We start from the raw sequence: 18,989 nt of genomic DNA, 5'->3' as shown, positions 1-18,989 counted from the left end.
TTGATATATGGATAATTGAAATCTCCCATTACTACTGTGGTATGTGTCCTACATACATTTGTTAACTGGTTGGCAAAAAGCTTTTCCTATTTCTTCTGGTTGGTTGGGTGGCCTGTAATATACACCTATGACAATGTCACTTTTTTTCTCTTTTATATTGACCCATATACATTCTGGAGAGATTTTATCTTTGATCACGTGCATTTCTATAGATATGTAGTGTTCTCTTACATATAATGCAACTCCCCCTCCTCTTTTTGTAGGCCTGTTTCTTTTGAACAATTTGTATCCATCCATCAGTCCATTCCACTCATGGGTTTCATCCCACCAGGTTTCTGTAATGCGAGCTATGTCATACCCATCCTCATGTACTATTGCTTCTAGTTTACCCTGTTTGTTCCCAAGCTTTGAGCATTGTATATAAGCATTTAAGACTTTTATGCCTGTCCATGGGTATGTTTCCTGCAACTCCTGATTGTTGTTGGAGTTTTTCTTTTTCCCCCTCATCACTCCAAACCTTATGTTTGATTTGTTTTCTTGAGATTCATGACTGGTTTTGTGTTCTAGAGATTCTAAAGACTGGTCAGCCTTCCCCCTCAATTTTAGTTTAAAGCCCTCCTGATCAGTTGGGCCATTTTCCCGTTTTCATGAGGTGCAGTCCATCCCTTGCCAAGAGTCCTTCACATAGGAAATGCAGTCCATGATCCAGGAAACCAAAGTATTCTTGGCAACACCAAACCTTTAGCCAATGGTTTATTTCTAAAATTCTTTTTTCTCTCAGTGGGGGTTGGCCTTTCGTTGGGAATATTGATGAGAACACTACTTGTGCTCCTAGCTCCTTAGCTTTATTGCCTAGTTGCTTATAATCTCTCAATGTTGTACTCAGTTTCTTTGTTGTGTCATTCGTCCCAGTGTAAAGGAGGATGGCTGATTCTGTTCCTTTGAGGATAGAATCTCCTATTACCAATACTCACCTTCCTTTTTTGGGTGGTGCAGTCTGGGGTGCTTTTCTGTTTGTCTCATGTGTGTTTGTTTGTTTGTTTTTACAAATTTTATTGATTTTCTAATATTACATTCACTTATTTGAAAAGCAACATGGTGGCTAAGTAGTAGTAATTCAGTTACATACAGATATCATTAGTACAGCTTTCAGATTTCTACCATAAACATTTCCTCTCTTTTTTCCCTTCATATATACTGTCTATTTGTAAATTTAAAGACAAGTTTTATCCTATAAATCACATAGAAAATAAATTTCTTACATATATCCATAGTTTTTAGTTTACACATATTCTAGTTGATTTAACATACAATCTTTTAGACAATCAATGACCTAATAGATTTTTCAGTTTTGATTTTCACTAACATTTAGATTTAACATTTGATTTAACATTCTCAAGATTTTTAATATACTCCCAATTCATCTATCACCATTCCTCACAAAATCTAATATTCAAAATACACATCCCATCTACTTAACTTCTCACCCTCTATGTCAACAAATTAAAGATACAATATGATATCCTACTTTTTGCTAGTTTTCAGTTTTTTTAAGAAGTAATCAAAATTTCTTTTTCTTTCAGTATTTAATACTTCCTCTTGCTTCCTCTTTTTATCTGCTATCTCTTGCTTAAACTAATAATTTTCATTTTTAACGTTCCATATAGACCTGTTTATTAATTTCATCAATAAGTTTTTAGCTCATCTACATTATTCACCTTTACATGACCTTTATGCACAAATCAATATTCAAATTAGCTATTAATATTTATACTGCTAAATTTTAATGACCAATTTTTTTCTTTATCTCAGTTCATAACAATGTCTTGTATTCAACATGCACCTCTTATCTATTTAAGTACATTCTGTTTTAGATTTCAATAAGATGGTCGAAACTCCATTCTTCTAGAGTCTTATTCTGGCTTTTTTTCCTTTGCCAAGTCATCTTCCATGTTCTTGTTTTTGGGTCATTGAACCAATCTCCTTGTAATATCATGTACAGTTGCAAGAAAAAGTATGTGAACCCTTTGGGATTACGTGGAGTTTTGCATGAATTGGCCATAAAATGCACTCTAAACGTCATGTAAGTCACAACAATAGAAAAACACAGTCTGCTGAAAATAATACTACACAAACATTAGCTGTTGTCATGTTTTAATTGAACATAAGATGGAAACATTCACAGTGCAGGGTGGAAAAAGTATGTGAACCTTTGGACTTAATAACTGGTTGACCCTCCTTTGGCAGCAATAACCTCAACCAAACGTTTCCTGTAGTTGCAGATCAGACTTGCACAACGATCTGGAGTAATTTTGGACCACTCCTCTTCACAAAACTGTTTCAGTGTAGCAATATTCTTGGGATGTCTGGTGTGAATCGCTCTCTTAAGGTCATGCCACAGCATTTCAATCGGGTTGAGGTCAGGACTCTGACTGGGCCACTCCAGAAGGCCTATTCTGTTCTGTTGAAACCATTGTTTTGTTGAATTACTTGTATGCTTTGGGTCATTGTCCTGTTGCATCACCCATCCTCTGCGGAGCTTCAGTTGGCGGACAGATGGTCATACGTTTTCCTGCAAAATGTCCTGATAAACTCTGGAATTCATTTTCCCATCAATGACAACAATCCGTCCAGGCCCTGAGGCAGCAAAGCAGCCCCAAATCATGATGCTCCCTCTACCAAGTTTTACAGTGGGGATGAGGTTTTGATGTTGGTGTGCTGTGACTTTTTTTCTCCACACATAGTGTTGTGTGTTTTTCCCAAACAACTCAATTTTGGTTTCATCTGTCCACAGTATATTTTGCCAGTAGTGCTGTGGAACATCCAGGTGCTCTTTTGCAAACTTCAAACATGCTGCAATATTTTTTTTGGACAGCAATGGCTTCCTCCGTGGTGTCCTCCCATGTACTCCATTCTTGTTTAATGTTTTCCTTATTGTAGATGTGTCAACAAAAATGTTAGCATGTGCCAGAGATTTCTGTAGGTCTTTAGCTGACACTCTAGGATTCTTCTTTTCCTCATTAAGCATTATGCGCTGTGCTCTTGCAGTCATTTTTACAGGACGACCACGCCTAGAGAGTAGCAACAGTGCTAAACTTTCTCCATTTGTAGACAGTCTGTCTTACCGTGGACATATGAACATCAAGGCTTTTGGAGATACTTTTGTAACCCTTTCCAGCTTCATGCAAGTCAACAATTCTTGATCGTAGGTCTTCTGAGAGCTCTTTTCTGCGAGGCATGGTTCACATCCGATAGTGCTTCTTGAGACCAGTAAACCCAAAACAGGTGTGTGTTTTTAAAGGGCAGGACAGCTGTCAGCAACACATCCAATATCATCACACTGATTGGAGTCAAGGTTGGCTCACTCCTTGCTCCAATTAGCTCTTGGAGAAGTCATTAGGCTAGGGGTTCACATACTTTTTCCACCCTGCACTGTGAATGTTTACATGTTATGTTCAATTAAAACATGACAATGTTTGTGTAGTATTATTTTAAGCAGACTGTGTTTTTCTATTGTTGTGACTTACATGACGTTTAGAGCGCCTTTTATGGCCAATTCATGCAAAACTCCACATAATCCCAAAGGGTTCACATACTTTTTCTTGCAACTGTATATTAGTTGATATTGGCAAAACCATCTGGTTGCCATTTTTTTAGAGGACTTGTAGATCTAGTGGGTCATCTCTTTATTCTTCCATATCGATGTGGTTGTTCTGAATTGTGTATCTTCTCATCCAACTGTTCTTTTTCTACATTCCTTCTGAGCTTTACAGGAAACCTTTTCCTTTTTCCAAGTTGTCGATGTCTTTTCTGGATTTTCAAAAGTCAATATTTGTTGAATAGTAGATTCTTCTGTCATAGTATTTAAATGTTTCATTTTTTCTATTGTATTTTGTAGAGATGGTTCTTTAATTGTGGTCAAAGTTTGGGCTTTCATATCTGGGCTGTCTTCTTGTTCCTTCCCATAGCCTCTTAGTATTTCATTGGTTCTGGTAAGTGTTTGAATTAGTGTTTTCAATATAGAAAGAATTTGTTGATCTTCATCCATAAGGAAATTTTGTTCCTGGTCTTCTTCCATATTGGTATTTTAGGCTAAAGGCTTTATACTTAGAAAATCCAAAAGACAGAAAAAGTTTTTTTTTCTAGATAGGGAACACAGAGTCTTTCACAGCTGTTGTTTCAAAATTCTCAAGGTTATGTATCTTATCTATTTCCCTGGGCAGTCAGCCAGGCCCCTTTTAAAGTTTCCCTTTGAGTCCCAAAGTTATTTTAATATTTTCAGTTTTTCTTCTTTTTTATAAGAAAAAAACCCAGATTTTCAACAGAAGTAGACAATGAAAAATAAAAAAATCTCAGTCCACAAACTTTGAAAAATAAAGTTCCAATTGGGATTCAGTTACTTTTTCAATGTTTAAAACACCCCTGGGTAGTTAGTCACCGCTCTTCTGGAGGGAGGGCTAAAGTCCCCCTTCCCTCACTGCAGGGGGGAAAATGCTTAGCAGCTTAAGGAGGTACAGAAAATAATTAGAGTGTAAAAGAGGTAGATCTCACCCAGTCTCTTCTGTGCTGCTTTAAAAGTTGCCTTTGGCTGTTTCCAGCCTAGGGACAAGCCATAATGGCCAGTCCTTTTGTCCGCCAGTTTGGAGGGATCTCCAGGTCTAACAGGAGAGTTGCAGCTTTCCCGCGATCCAGCAAGCACCCCTCTTTGCTGGTCACCTCTTTGGGGTGACTTTTGGCCCTTTTCAGGGGCCCCCAGTGATGCAAAACTGGACAGGGGAGAGAGAGAGCAAGTCTCTCAGCCGTCCGTAGCAGCTGCATAGCAAACCAGAAGTCTCCCTCATATGTATTTGTTGATGTGACTCTTTAGGGATGTTTGCTGTTGTTTCTTTGCTAGATGTCTGCATGTTTTCTTTGAGGGAGAGGTTGTGGGTCTGTGTATTTCCATCTAGGGGGAGAAATTGATTGCTCAATTTTAATGGGGTTGCTTCTGGTTGGGTTAGATTGGGCAGTAGAAGTTTGTTAGATGTCTGCTGGTTCTTTCTTTGGTTATTGTGTTTCTTTCTGTGTGTGACATACCTCCATTTGTCCTCCTCCAAGGGTTTATCCATAGGGTTAAATCCTCTGTGAGTTATTTCTTCATTATTTGATTCGGTTTGGGTATAGTTTTCTTGTGTGGATTGGAGTTTGGCTACAGTTACCTCTAAGTCACTTACTTTTTCCTCTAGTAGTTCACTTAGTTTACATCTCATGGATGTTTAATTTGGGTGTTCTTTGGGCATAAGCATTTACATGGAACATATATTGCACACAATAGTATCAGTCGCCTGTTCCATGATTTTGTTGTTTGAAAATCCCTCTTTTTTGGTTGGTGGGTGTGCTTTCCTGTTAGTCTTGTTTCTTCCTTCTGTTCCAGTTAATTGTGCTTATTTTTTTCCTTATCCTTTATTCTGCCTGTTTGTGCTCATTTTTCTACCTTGTTATTTATTTAACCTTACTGTTATGTTAGTTTTATTTATTCTTTTCTTCCCTCTATTTTTAAAAAGTTTTTGAGCTCCAATTCCTCCCTACCTTATTATTAGTCCTATTCTTCCTTGATTTCTAATGTTCCACTCTTGTTTTTATTATTTGCCTATTTATTTAGCTTTTGTTTTCTGTCCTGTATTTATTTTTATTATTTACTGGGGTCTTCCCTCCCTTGCTATTGGGACCTGAAGCTTAAATGTTGCCTTCATTTCCGTTACTCGCTGCTCTGGCCTTTTGTTATTTTCTCTGCCAGCTTCCTTCTGTCTTTCGGTGCTCCTCTCTGCTCTGGTAAGGCCTGCCATGCAGCTTTCCAGTTGGCTCAGCTCTGCTGTCTGGTCTGCTCCTCTCAGACGATCACTCAGCTTCAGAGAACAGAGCTCTCTAGCTCCAAGCATATCTGTTGCTGCTGCTGTGTTTCTCCCCTCCTCAGATTTTGCCACCACCAATTTCTCACAGCTGACAGATTGCTGTAGAGATTTTGTCCTCTGCCAGATCAGGCTAGCAGGAGCCAGGGTAGGGTGGGGAGGCTGCTGATTTTGCTGGGGAAGGAACGCTGATCCAGTCCCCCACCTAGGGCAAGTCTCCACTGGGGAGGGCTGCGGGACAGGAAGGAGGCAGGGAGAGGGCTGTGGTAGTCGGGCTGCCTCTAGTTTGCTGGGCCCTTGGTTGGGCTGCCTAGCTACCCCCTGGAGCTGGGCTACTTAGATTGGAGTGTGGGCCTAGGCAATTACTGAATATGAATACTGAATAGGAGGGGGGGGAAGTGGAATGCCAACTCCAGACAACAAGAAAACCAACCGTGTGAACCAAGGATGTTTGAACAGGTACCTGCCAACAAACAAAGATACTTTCCCATAGTAAAATTTTTACACTTGATTAGACAATGTGATCTGCACTAATAAGGAGAGGGAGAATTCTATTTTTAATTATAGCAGTTTGCATGGGAATAATCAAAACTGGTTTTGCTTTTAATTGTGCCAAAATGATGTACTCAATAAAGTTTGCACAAAGAGATTGGATCATCCTGTTGATGTTTACTTGGTTGGGTTCATTAGTCAGAACCTTGACAAACACAGCTGTTAAGTGAATTTGGCTTCCCCCGCTTTTTGGCTTGCCAGAAGGTCACAAAAGGTGTTCATATAAACCCAGGATACAGCAACTGTCATAAATATGAGTCAGCGTCAAGCATCTGAATTTTGATTATGTGACTATGGGGATGCTGCAATGGTCATAAGTATAAAAAGGAGTCATAAGTCACCTTTTTCAGTGCTGTTGTAACTTTGAATGGTCATTAAACAAACAGTTGAAAAGTTGAAAACTACCTATATGAGGTATTACAACTATTATAACGTATTATAACCTCTATTATAAGAACAGAATCTTGCAAATCTGAAAGCACATTCCCCTGCACCCTACCCTTGCCTTTATTTTCCAGGGAACTAGGAAGGGTGCCTTCTGAGATTTTAACATGCCTTCTTTCCTGCTTTGAGCTGCAATCTCCCATTGGCTGCAGCTCTTCTTGTTTTCTTACTCACCATCACATCATGAGGGACCTTTTCAGGGACTTTTGAATTATATGCCTGGAGGAATGGAACAAGTAGTTTCCTATTTTATGCTCTCAACAGCTTCAGTAGGCACATTTAAAGCTTTGGAGGGCAAGATGCATGGCTATGTAACAATAAAGTACTAATAATTAAAAATTTGGGGAAAAATAAATATTCCAGTACTGCTTTCTAAGATTGTGATCAGCAAACATAGACTAAAGCAATGTCCAATATACTATCCACAGAAGAACATAGCTAAGAGCTTGATTAAAAGCTGCTTACCTCCCAGCACACTTTCTAACAGGAAGTTCAAATGCTCTAACAACATTAACCAAGAGTTTTATATCACCATCTGAGAGATTCTGTGCTGTTACTTTCTTCCTCTCTTTTCGCCTTGGTTTTAAGGGTCGCTTTGCTTCGGCCAGTGTAAAGAGGCTAACACTCAAAAAGCTACCAATAAAAAACCAGAGCTAAAGTTTAAAGGTTCTGTTGCTATAATTTATCATGCTAACATTGTATAATAATTATGATTTCTAAACAATAATAATTCTACAAAATACACTGGTTTGTATATGGATCTCAAAACCAACCATCTATAGAGAAGTGAGAATGCAAGTTGACATACCCTGGGCCAGCAGAACTTAGAAACAGAAGGCAGAGCAGAACAAAAAGAAAAACCAAGAGTGAAATAAAGTTCAGTGGATGTGCAAACAATTGATTATTTGTATTACAACTTGAAATATACATATAGGTATCACATAATTCATGGCATTGACAACCCAAACACCTCACTGAGGAGGGAAAGGAGAGATGAAACTGAATTAAAAATGTCTGCATGGTAACAGAAAATATATAGAACTGTCCTATATGCATAAAAGATCCCACTATATTTAGTGGAATTCACTTCCAGATAGGTATGGTTTGAATTACTTGGTTAGAAAGAAAAGAAAGAAAAAACAAAAGCAGGTGTTGGAACCGAATGGGGGAACAAAAAAGTTTTTAAGGGAATGAAATGTGCTGACAAAAATTCTAACTAAAGCTCCTGCCAGCCCTACATGGTAGATCAGACTAAGAAATCAAGATAAATGGGGCTTGAGTCCATTCCCAAAAAACTAACTTGAAAGTATGTCTCAGAAAAGCTCCTTCTTGCTTCACATAAAGATACAAGATTCTGTTGCTATAACTTTACAATAAAGTAGTCCTATCCTACATGGCATTGATTTCTTAGTCTGCTTTACCTTGTAGGACTTGATAGTAAAGAAAGGTACATCTCTTTATGGCAGTTTCACTTCGGCATGAGAGCTCCCTCTTTCGGGTATGTGTCTCGTATTCCTCTTTCGGGTATGTGTCTCGTATTCCACTGAGTTTCCATTTCTGCCTTTAATGTTGTTAACTGCCCACCTTCCTTCAGTTCCTCATCTAGCCCTTCTTTTACTTCCAGAGATAGCTGATATCATGGGTTCTGTATGTGACATCATGCACATCCTCATGTCACTTATATGGTAGTGTTGTCACAGCTACTTCCAGATGCCTTTGTCCAGAATGATTGTAGAAATACATTTTTTCCACACAACCTATTTCACATTGTCATTATCAACCTCCAATTATCTTCATGTTTTCAAAAAATGTAACTGGAAATGCCAGCCAAAGATAGATCAAATGTATTCAATTAAACGTTACTGAAACAAAACTAGAAATAAGTTTGCTTAGAAAGTGACACAGCTACATTTTAAAACAAATTAAGCAAGGTTTTCAGGGCCCCAACTGCACTTTTGAAAAATATTTAAATTAAAATACTTCTAAGTAAGACAAAAACATGTTACATCTGAAACATGTTATTACAACTTTGAGCTGGCCTTATATTCTCTTCCTTACCCAATAGTAGGGATTTCATCTTCATTGACCAAGTCAGAAAGAACAAAATGGTGCTTTGCGATCAGGAGACGATTAATTACTGATTCCCTAACCTGAAAAAAAAGAAAAAAGAAAATTATCTTAAATCTGAAATTACTCAATTGCTATGCTACTCAGATTAGCAAATCAATCAATCAATCAATCAATCAGAATAGATCTGGAAGGGATCATGGAGGTCTTCTAGTCTAGCCCTCTGCTCAAGCAGCAGACCCTACACCATTTCAGACAAGTGGCTATACAGTGCCCAGTCTCTTCTTAAAAACCTCGAGTGATAAAACATCTACAACCTTTGAGGGCAAGCTGTTTTTTTGCTGTTTTCTTCTAAAAGTGACATGTTTCCATCGGTCTTCCTCTTTAGGTTCATATAGGGTCATTTTTCAGAAGCTGTTTGTTCCCTATTGTGTTCAATTGGGATGTATCGGTTATTTTTTTAGAAGCTGTTTACTCCCTATTGTGTTTAATTATGGTGTAGTCTTCTTGTTTAAGATGGGAATTCACACTTTGTTCACTGAATTTCAGAGTGGCTAGAGTTGCTTCTAGACCCTTTACTTTTTCTTCTAATAATTCATATGCTTTACATTGGATAGTTTGAGTCTTCTGTGAGCATAAGCTCAAACATATGAAATATTTTGCAAGTCACTATAATGTCAGTCTCTATTTCTATATTTTGTTAAAAAAATTAAAAATCTTTAACTTAAAGACTCATTTAGGGCTAAAACAATCAAGCAAAAGGTCTATAGGATGAAAAATCATTCATTCCTACTCCATTCTTTTATTTTCTACAGTAATCTTTCTTAAAAATAGAAAATAATCATAAGCAAGTAAGATGTACAACTAGAGTGACGTACAAAAGCAACTGAAAAGGACAGGTTAAGCCAATGTGTCGACTGATCAAGATAGTGAAATTAGGAATGAATCTGGTCTGCAGTTTTTAAGGACAAAAATCTATTAAATTTGCATGTTTAGAAGCTGTAGAGATCAATCCATCTTGCAAAAGTTTGTCCTTTCTTAATGGACATTCATTTTGTCCTACTGAGGGAAAATCCACACTGCCGTTCTTAGCCCATGTAGCTCACATTAAAACAAAACAAAACATAATACACTTGAGATGCAAAACTGTTTGTATAATTTGGCTTTTAACTTTCCTGGTTTGCTAAGAAATCAGAATGGGGTGACATAAGCAATGAGGTGGCAGAGATAAATTACAGTAAATATTTGTATTATTTATTTGTATTATAAATTTCTATTTATTATTAACTTATTAAATATAATTTTAACTATTTAGTTAAATGGTTTAATTTAAAACATACCTCGTTGTCTTTCAACTTATAAAGATGTATCACATCTTTTGCAGAGATATTCACAGAATATTTCCAAGTATTTTTATTTATTTTATATATATATATATATATATATATATATATATATATATATATATATATATATATATATATATATATATATATATATATATATATGCCATCCATCATGCTTAGGTTTAGAATTTTTCAAACTATTTCCAAGTATATTTTACATTAAGTACATTAAAAAAAAAATACCTTTTCCATGTACTTTGCAACAATTGCTCTGTGTGTATCCGAATAGTCCTTGGTATCAATGACATCCTTCTCTTGCAATCTTTTCTCATAGTCCTGAAAAAGAGCCACCACAATCAATGAAAGCCCTTTAGACCTCTGTCTTTCAAAACATATTGTGTTGTCTTTCCTTCTCCTTCATCTTTCTCCTGCCAACAGGAATCAAAAAGCCATCAGAAGAAAGTCAGATCAGAAGAAAAATCAAAAGCAGCATGGCTCATCATCCCCCTCCGCTGCCAAATAAAATAGTTTTAGACATTCTGCAGTACCTTAAAAGGAGACAACTTCAGAACATCTTGAGCTCTGGGTGTAAAATGGTTGAAAATGAGAATTATGGACTTCCCTCTTATATTGGAGATAACGCCTGAATTCATATTGCATGTTCAGTCATAACCATTTATTCACTGGGACCATCCAATACATTCAATCATAAACATAGAACATATAAACATAGAATAATAGGGTTGGATGGTATCATAGAGGTCTTCTACTCCAATCCCTGCTTGAGCTGGAGATCCTATACCATTTTGGACAAATGGTTGTCCAATCTCTTCCTAAAATCTCCAGTGATGAAGCACCACCAGTTTCTGGAAGCAAGGTGTTAGATCTCTCTTTAATGATCTTTCACCTATTAATTCTTGTCCAACCTTGGGTGCTTTGGAAAATAGATCTTTCTTTTCTGTGACAGCCCATCAATTACTGAAAAAATGTTATCATATGAATCTTAGTCTTTCTCTGTTAGATTTCATGTTCCCAGTTCCTGCAACCGGTTCACCATACACTTTATTTTCCAGTACGCTAATCATCTTTGTTGCTGTTCTCTGAACTCTTTCTAGAGTCTCATCAACTATTCAGTGGGAAGTTTGGAATGGTTTGATAAGTTAAAGATTTAATATTTTCTTTTTATATCCTTATTTCACCCTTCACTTTTTAAAGTATGTAAAGCATGTAAAATTAGTAAAATACACTATTTAGAACATTCCACTAGAAGGCTCAGTTTTAAACCAATCAGAATAGAGCTGGAAGGGACCTTGAAGGTCTTCTAGTCCAACCCCCTGATCAAGCAGGAGACCCCATACCATTTCAGACAAGTGACTGTCTAGTTTCTTCTCTAGTGATGAAGCACCTATAATTTCTGAGGGCAAGCTGTTCCACTGGTTAATTGTCTTCACTGTTAGGAAGTTTCTCCTTGCTCTTCTCTGAGCTTTTTCCAAAGTCTCAACATCTTTTTTGTAATGTGGTGACCAAAACTGGATGCAGTATTCCATATCATTTACATGTAATACATACGTAATTTGGGGCTTCCTGGGGCATACGCTCAATATATTCCATTTTAAGTGTCTCTATTTCCGTGATTTTTTATTTTTTTCCTCTTAGATCATTAAGAATTTTAAAATTTCTAAAAAATTAAAATATAAACTGTTTTTTAAATGTTTAGTTGAAAAAAATTAAAAAGAATTTTATAAAAAAAATGAAAAAAAGAATTTTAAAATTGAAGATTTAAAATTGAAAATGGAATTTAAAATCAAAAAGAAATTTTAAGGTTGAAAAAAGATTTAAAAATAAAAAGAATAAAAATGCCAAATGGCAGCATTTCAGAAGCCGCCTGATCTTGGGAAGCATTAGAGCGCTCGGAGACGGCGAAAATCAGCTGTTCCGTTGCGCCAAAGTCTCTCCCTCGGGAGAAGAGGGAGAGACGAGCTTGTCTGGGTAGAGGTAGAGCTCCCCTGTGATTCCCTCAACCAGTTTGGGGGTTAATGGGGTGAGATCCCTCGGAGCCCAGGCTTTCTCCGCTCCCAGGACGCTTTCACTCCATAAGGGAGTGGAACTAGACGCGACAACTACATCTGCTGCTTAGATGGGACTGTGAGTATTTTTTCTTTAAGAAGCAGGCAGAGCGAAACAGGAGGATTTGAATTTTCAAGTTGGATTTTAACTTTAACTCAGACTCATTATCTTCTTCAAGTTTTAAGCTGAAATGGAGTAAAAATGGCACTGGAATGTTGCTTTCTTATATGAACTGACAGTTTTGGAAAGTTGCTACATTTTGCAACATAGCAAGAGATACAATTTGCAATTGATTCTAACCAGTACCTGATTTTGTGTATTTGAGAGCTTGCCCCTTTTTTTTACTGAAGGACAAGGAACTCTGGGAGAAAAACTTTGTACTCAAGGTGCCTAATTTGAAATTGTATTATGATGCGGTGGTCTTGACATGGGTTAGCGATTGGCTTAATTTAACTAATAAAAGAATACTTCACCTTGAGGGTTGGGACTTGGTTTGTGGATGGCATGCATATTTGCTTTATGATAGAAAGGTGGGCAGGGCTTTTAAATCTCATATTCTTAGAAGTGCCTTGCTGCGTGTCTGGAAAAAGTATTATTATAAGTTAAATTATAAAATACCAATTTGGGGAATTCCCAGACACGCGATAGAAGGCGTATCTATGGGAGTGAGTTTGGATATGTTTTCCTATAAGGAATTACTTAGATTGGAAGGGTATAATTGGTAACTTAAATCATTAGATGAGTTAAAACAAGAAAACATAAGTTACTCTTGGTTTCAATATACCCAATTGAAAGCTAGGTGGAAGCTGGATCAGAAGGTTGGCATCACAACTACAGATGAAAACTTAATAAAACAAATTAGAGATTTAAATCGTGCACATATAAAGAGGATATATAATGTTTTAATTGAATTGGATTCGGAAACGGAATTAGTTAAAGATTGTATGATAAAGTGGGCACAAAATATTCAGGAACCAATTCCATTGGATATTTGGGAGGTAATCTGGGTTAGAAATGTTAAATTTACACAGGCTCAAAATTTAAGAGAAAATTTTTATAACATGTTTTATAGATGGCATTTGGATCCCAAAAAGTTGTCTAACATGTATCCTAACCTACAGTCTAAATGCTGGAGATGTGGTAGTTTAGATGCCACCTATTTTCATATGTGGTGGACTTGCAGAAATATAAAAGCTTTTTGGGTTAAAATTTGGTGGAACATTCAAAAGATTTTTAAGAGAAAGATAAAGTTCTCTCCGCAATTGTTTTTATTGGGCATTGTTGTAGATTGTGATGTTAAAGAAACCAATTTGATGTTGAATTTGATAACAGCAGCACGGTTACTGGTGGGACAATATTGGAAGAAGGATAGTTTGCCTACTATAGAAGAATGGGTGTTTAAAGTATCAAATCTTGCAGAAATGTCTAAGATTTCTGCTTATTTGAAGGATCATTCACAAGAAAGATATATTTCAGTTTGGAGGAGATGGATAGATTATATTCAGAATAAATATGCGACTAAAAAATTCCACTTAGCTTATGAGTAGATTTTAGAGGGATATTGTTATTAATTTTAGTATTACTATTGATTATATTTTTGCTTAAGTTATTATTATTATGTTTTTAATAATTTGAATGTATCTATGTTAAAGGGGAGTTAAAGCACATTATGAATTTGGTTAATTTTATAACGGATCATTTTAGTTAGAATATGATTATTATATCTATAACCTGGTATTCAGCTCTGGGAAGTGGGGGGGAAGGGGGGTGGTTTGGGGTGGGGGGTTTTGGGGATATGTATTGTAAAAAAAATTTTTTAAACTCTTTAATAAAAAAATGAAAAATTGAAAAAAGCAATTTAAAATTGGAAAAAATTAAAATCTGACAGATTTTTTTAAAAATAACCAGAAATTTTAAATATTTAAGAATTTACAATAGTTCTTGACTCATGAAATTAGATTTATTTCTTTAAGCTCGGAATCTAGTATAATAGAGTAACAGAGTTGAAGGGACCTATACTATTTTGGACAAATGGCTGTCCAATCTCATCTCAAAAACCTTCAGTGATAGGGCACCTACACCTTTTGTCTAGCTCTGGAAGTTTTATTCCAAAATTTGCTCATTCCAAGCTTGGAAGGTTTGTGATCAAAATATGTGGCATACATCAGTTTGCTTCAGTAAACATTTCAGAATTATGACATGGAGAATTTCTCTCCACCTACATCCTCACATAAACTACAGGTGAAACTCGAAAAATTAGAATATCATGCAAAAGTTCATTTATTTCAGTAATGCAACTTAAAAGGGGAAACTAATATATGAGATAGACTCATTACATGCAAAGCAAGATAGTTCAAGCCATGATTTGTCATAATTGTGATGATTATGGCGTACAGCTCATGAAAACCCCAAATCCACAATCTCAGAAAATTAGAATATTACATGCAATCAATAAAACAAGGAGTGTACATAGAACAATATCGGACCTCTGAAAAGTATAAGCATGGTTTGGGCCCCTTTTGCAGCAATTACTGCCTCAATGCGGCATGGCATGGAAGCTATCAGCCTATGGCACTGCTGAGGTGTTATGGAAGACCAGGATGCTTCAATAGTGGCCTTCAGCTCTTCTGCATTGTTCGGTCTCATGTCTCTCATCTTTCTCTTGGCAATGCCCCATTCAGGTCAGGCGAGTTTGCTGGCCAATCAAGTACAGTAATCCCACGGTCATTGAACCAGGTTTTGGTGCTTTTGGCAGTGTGGGCAGGTGCCACGTCCTGCTGGAAAATGAAGTCAGCATCCACATAAAGCTCGTCTGCGGAAGGATGCATGAAGTGCTCCAAAATCTCCTGGTAGATGGCTGTGTTGACCCTGGACTTAATGAAGCACAGTGGACCAACACCAGCAGATGACATGGCTTCCCAAATCAACACAGACTGTGGAAACTTCACACTGGACTTCAAGCATCTTGCAGTTTGTGCCTCTCCATTCTTCCTCCAGACTCTGGGTCCTTGGTTTCCAAATGAGATGCAAAAGTTGCTCTCATCAGAAAAGAGGACTTTGGACCACTGAGCAACAGACCAGGTCTGTTTTTCTTTAGCCCAGGTAAGACGCTTCTGATGTTGTTTGTTGTTCAGGAACAGCTTGACAAGAGGAATACGACATTTGAAGCCCATGTCCAGGATCCGTCTGTGTGTGGTGGCTCTTGATGCACTGACTCCAGCCTCAGTCCACTCCTTCTGAAAGTCCCCAACACTTTTGAATGGCTTTTTCCTGACAATCCTCTCCAGGCTACAGTCATTTAAAGGCTCAGGAACCCTTTGCAGGTGTTATGGCTTAATTAGCTGATTAGAGTGGGACACTTTGAGCCTAGAATATTGCACCTTTTCACAATATTCTAATTTTCTGAGATTGTAGATTTGGGGTTTTCATGAGCTGTAAGCCATAATCATCACAATTATGACAAATCACGGCTTGAAATATCTTGCTTTGCATGTAATGAGTCTATCTCATATATTAGTTTCCCCTTTTCGAGTTTCACCTGTACCTTGTCATAAATTAAAATAGTTTTCTTCGCAGATTTTCTAAAATTGCTAAATTAAAGCTGCAGTGATCTCTAAGGAAGATATTGAAACAGGGAATTTTATTGTCAATAAATTTTAATTACAATTTTGAGAATGATTTCTTACCTGCAAAATTGTTTCATTGATCTCTCTTTCCAGTAAAGGAACAAATTTATAATTTCGAAATTCAGCTACCTCATTCTTTCTGAGCTCAAGAAGCCAAGATCTTTTGGATCTATTAAATTCCTCATCAGAAACAAAATTAAATTCTTTCTGCAATTGCTCCAATCTAAAGAAATCTGGGATGGAAGCATCACCACATGGAGTAATCTGAAAAAGAAAGAGCTTTATACATTTAAAGAAAACTGTAACTGTTTTTTAGTTTGTGTATACGTATGTATGTGCACACACGCACAAACACATACACAGAGTGTTTCTGTGGGCAACATGGAAAAAAATAGAATAGAGTATCATGGATTAGAAGATCAGAATGAAGAATAGAATAGAATAGAATAGAATAGAATAGAATAGAATAGAATAGAATAGAATAGAATAGAATAGAATAGAATAGAATAGAATAGAATAGAATAGAATAGTTCTTTACTGGCCAAGTGTATGTCATGGATGCTGTTCCCCAAAAGCAAGCTTTGCAATACAGAAAACCTGACATTAGCTAATGGGGGATGGAGGAGAGGAAAAGGAGATGTGTACCCCTTACCTCTCATGAAAGACATTTTAGGCCACCTGCCCAAAGAGAAGTTTTTCATCAAACTGGACTTGAGGGAGGCTTACTACTGGATGTGAAATAAAGAAGGCAACGAGTGGAAAACAGCATTTAACTGTCTAGGCTGATTCCAGTTACGAATCCTTCCATTTGGGTTACTGGGGGGCCCTCCGGTGTTTGCATAGTTGATAGATGAAGTTTTGCATGACCATTTATACAAAGGGATATAGGTATTTGAATGACATTTTGATTTGCACTGAGATAATGGAGGAGCATATGTGAAGTTAGCTCAATAAACTTGGGAGGGGGGAGGCAACTATATGCGAAGCTGTCCAAGTGTGAATTTCTCAAGAGTAACTGGACTATTTGACCCTTGCCCTGAAGTTCTTTTAAATAGTTTCATCTATCGGAACCATGACAGGCATCTCACTGGGGTCCTTCTATCAAAGCAGCAGGGAAGGGACGGGGGGGGGGAACAAGTGGGCAATAAAATTTTATGTTTCTATGGTGGGAATTTGGGAGGGGGAAATGACAGCTGAAGACTGCAGAGCATATTGGTGTCAAAGAGCATATTGGAATCCAATTTGTGCTAGGCTTCTTCAAGACTGTTTGCCCTGAGTGTGGCATTTCACCAGCCTAAACACCTCAGCGTTTCCCAAATTATATCGGTGATGTCAAATTGGCTAAATGTCAGGGCCCACTTCAAAACCTCATGCCAAGAAAGCAGGACTCTTGAAACAGTTTCTTTCCAAAAGGAACTTTTATTAGGAGCTGATAACAGGCATGATAGGCAGGATCTGAGGGTTTCCCACTCAGATCAATAGGTTAAAAGAGTCCCAGCATAACCCCACCCCAATAGTACATCTGGTCAGTTTTAATGGGCCAATCCCAAGGTTTTAGATCTGCTGTGGGAAAGGAGCTGATAACGGGATCCTTTTCCATGCTTATGAGGTGTTGTTGGGTCTTTGCACCTTCCCTTCCGCAGCGAGAGATAATCCAGATGGGCAAAGGGACATTCCTTTCTCACCCCAAGGTAACATCAAGGGAGAGACAGTGGAAAAGATACATTGTTGCAAAGCAAAATAACATACCGCAGAGCCTTCCCCCCTCCCCCTTAGGAGAACAGCAGAAACCTCAGATAGAAATGAATTAGGAAAGAAATGAGATAGATCCACCCCCAGGGAAGAATGGGCTGTGACATCCTGCCCCCTAGAAAAAAGATCCACCAGGAGTTTGTCTTCCGAGTTGTTGTCTGACAAGTTGAGTGGCTCTCCCAGTGGGGTTGGAGTTTCCTTCCCCTGTTTTAATGGAGTTGGGAACTCAACGACCTCCACACTTTTCATGGCCATCTCCTTTGGTTTCATTGGGATCTTTCCAGGCTTCCTGGATGGGACTCAGTCAGGTTTCTGGACGGGGTTCCACGAGTGGCACTTGGCGGCACAGTGTCCTTCCTTCCTGCATTTGAAACATCCTCTTGCCCTTGGGGTGGTTGGCGCTTCTTTCGTTGGTTCTTGGGGTGGCTCTGCTGGCGATTTCCCCCAAGATCTCCCTCTGCATCATTGTCTTTTGGCTCGATCAATCTCTGCTTCCTCAGCTAAGATGTACCAATCTTGGAGCTGGTCTGGGTCTCCTCGAGGGATGCAGGCATCATACAAGTCATAGTTCAGGCCATCTTTGAAATGCCTGATCAAGATATCTTCCGGCCAGTTCAGCTTGCTGGTCAGGGCTCAGAATTCTTGGGTATATTCTGCTATGGGTTGTTGTCCTTACCTGACAGTTTTGATCCACTCCCAGGCTTTTCAATCAGCCAAGGGATCTTCAAATCTGTGTCTGAGGGCTGCCATGATTTGATTGAAATTCTGCAGTTCTGGGGCATCAGCATCATGGAGATACATCACCCAGCATCCAGGGCTGCTTGCACAATCCATATTTTGGCTGCGATCACTGGGTATGTCAAGACTGTATTCCTCCATATAGTTCAACACCTGGGTCAGGAAAAACCCCAGTTGGCATGGCTCCCCACAGTACTTCACTCCTAGCAACAGACCTTTCAGATAAACCGATGCCCCTTCTTTTGCCTGTGTTGGTGGCCATTTCCATCGGTTGGTGCGGCTTGTCGGAGTGGGTGGGTGGCAGCTGTAGCAATGACTGATGCTTCTTCGGTGCTGGTGGAAGGGCCTGGGACCCCCCCCCTTCATCTGTTCCTTTGGCTGAACCTAGGTAGGTGGTTCCCCGGTATGGGTCGGCTTTCTCCTTCTTCATGGAATCAAAGGCGACTCTCAAAATGTCAATAGCTTGCTCCAGGAACCGGGTGGAATGCGGCAAGCGGTCATCCTTGTCT

General features: G+C 38.2%; 1 protein-coding gene across 2 annotated transcripts in view; it reads right to left on the bottom strand.

The window, feature by feature from the left end:
- The window catches only part of CC2D2A (coiled-coil and C2 domain containing 2A), a 258,992-nt gene that overhangs the window by 61,868 nt on the left and 178,135 nt on the right, over window positions 1–18,989 (bottom strand). For both annotated transcript variants that reach the window (XM_083366907.1, XM_083366908.1), the window contains exons 18-21: window positions 16,051–16,254; window positions 10,541–10,633; window positions 8,943–9,034; window positions 7,350–7,517 (exon numbers count right to left, since the gene is read on the bottom strand). In XM_083366907.1, coding sequence (XP_083223033.1) covers window positions 7,350–7,517; window positions 8,943–9,034; window positions 10,541–10,633; window positions 16,051–16,254 — 557 coding nt within the window. The remainder of the gene's footprint in view (window positions 1–7,349; window positions 7,518–8,942; window positions 9,035–10,540; window positions 10,634–16,050; window positions 16,255–18,989) is intronic.

This window comes from Vipera ursinii, assembly GCF_947247035.1.
Source record: "Vipera ursinii genome assembly, chromosome: 7".
Classification (NCBI taxonomy): Eukaryota; Metazoa; Chordata; class Lepidosauria; order Squamata; family Viperidae; genus Vipera; species Vipera ursinii.
The sequence above is the reverse complement of the archived record's forward strand: the minus strand, read 5'-3'. Positions and strand labels throughout refer to the sequence as shown.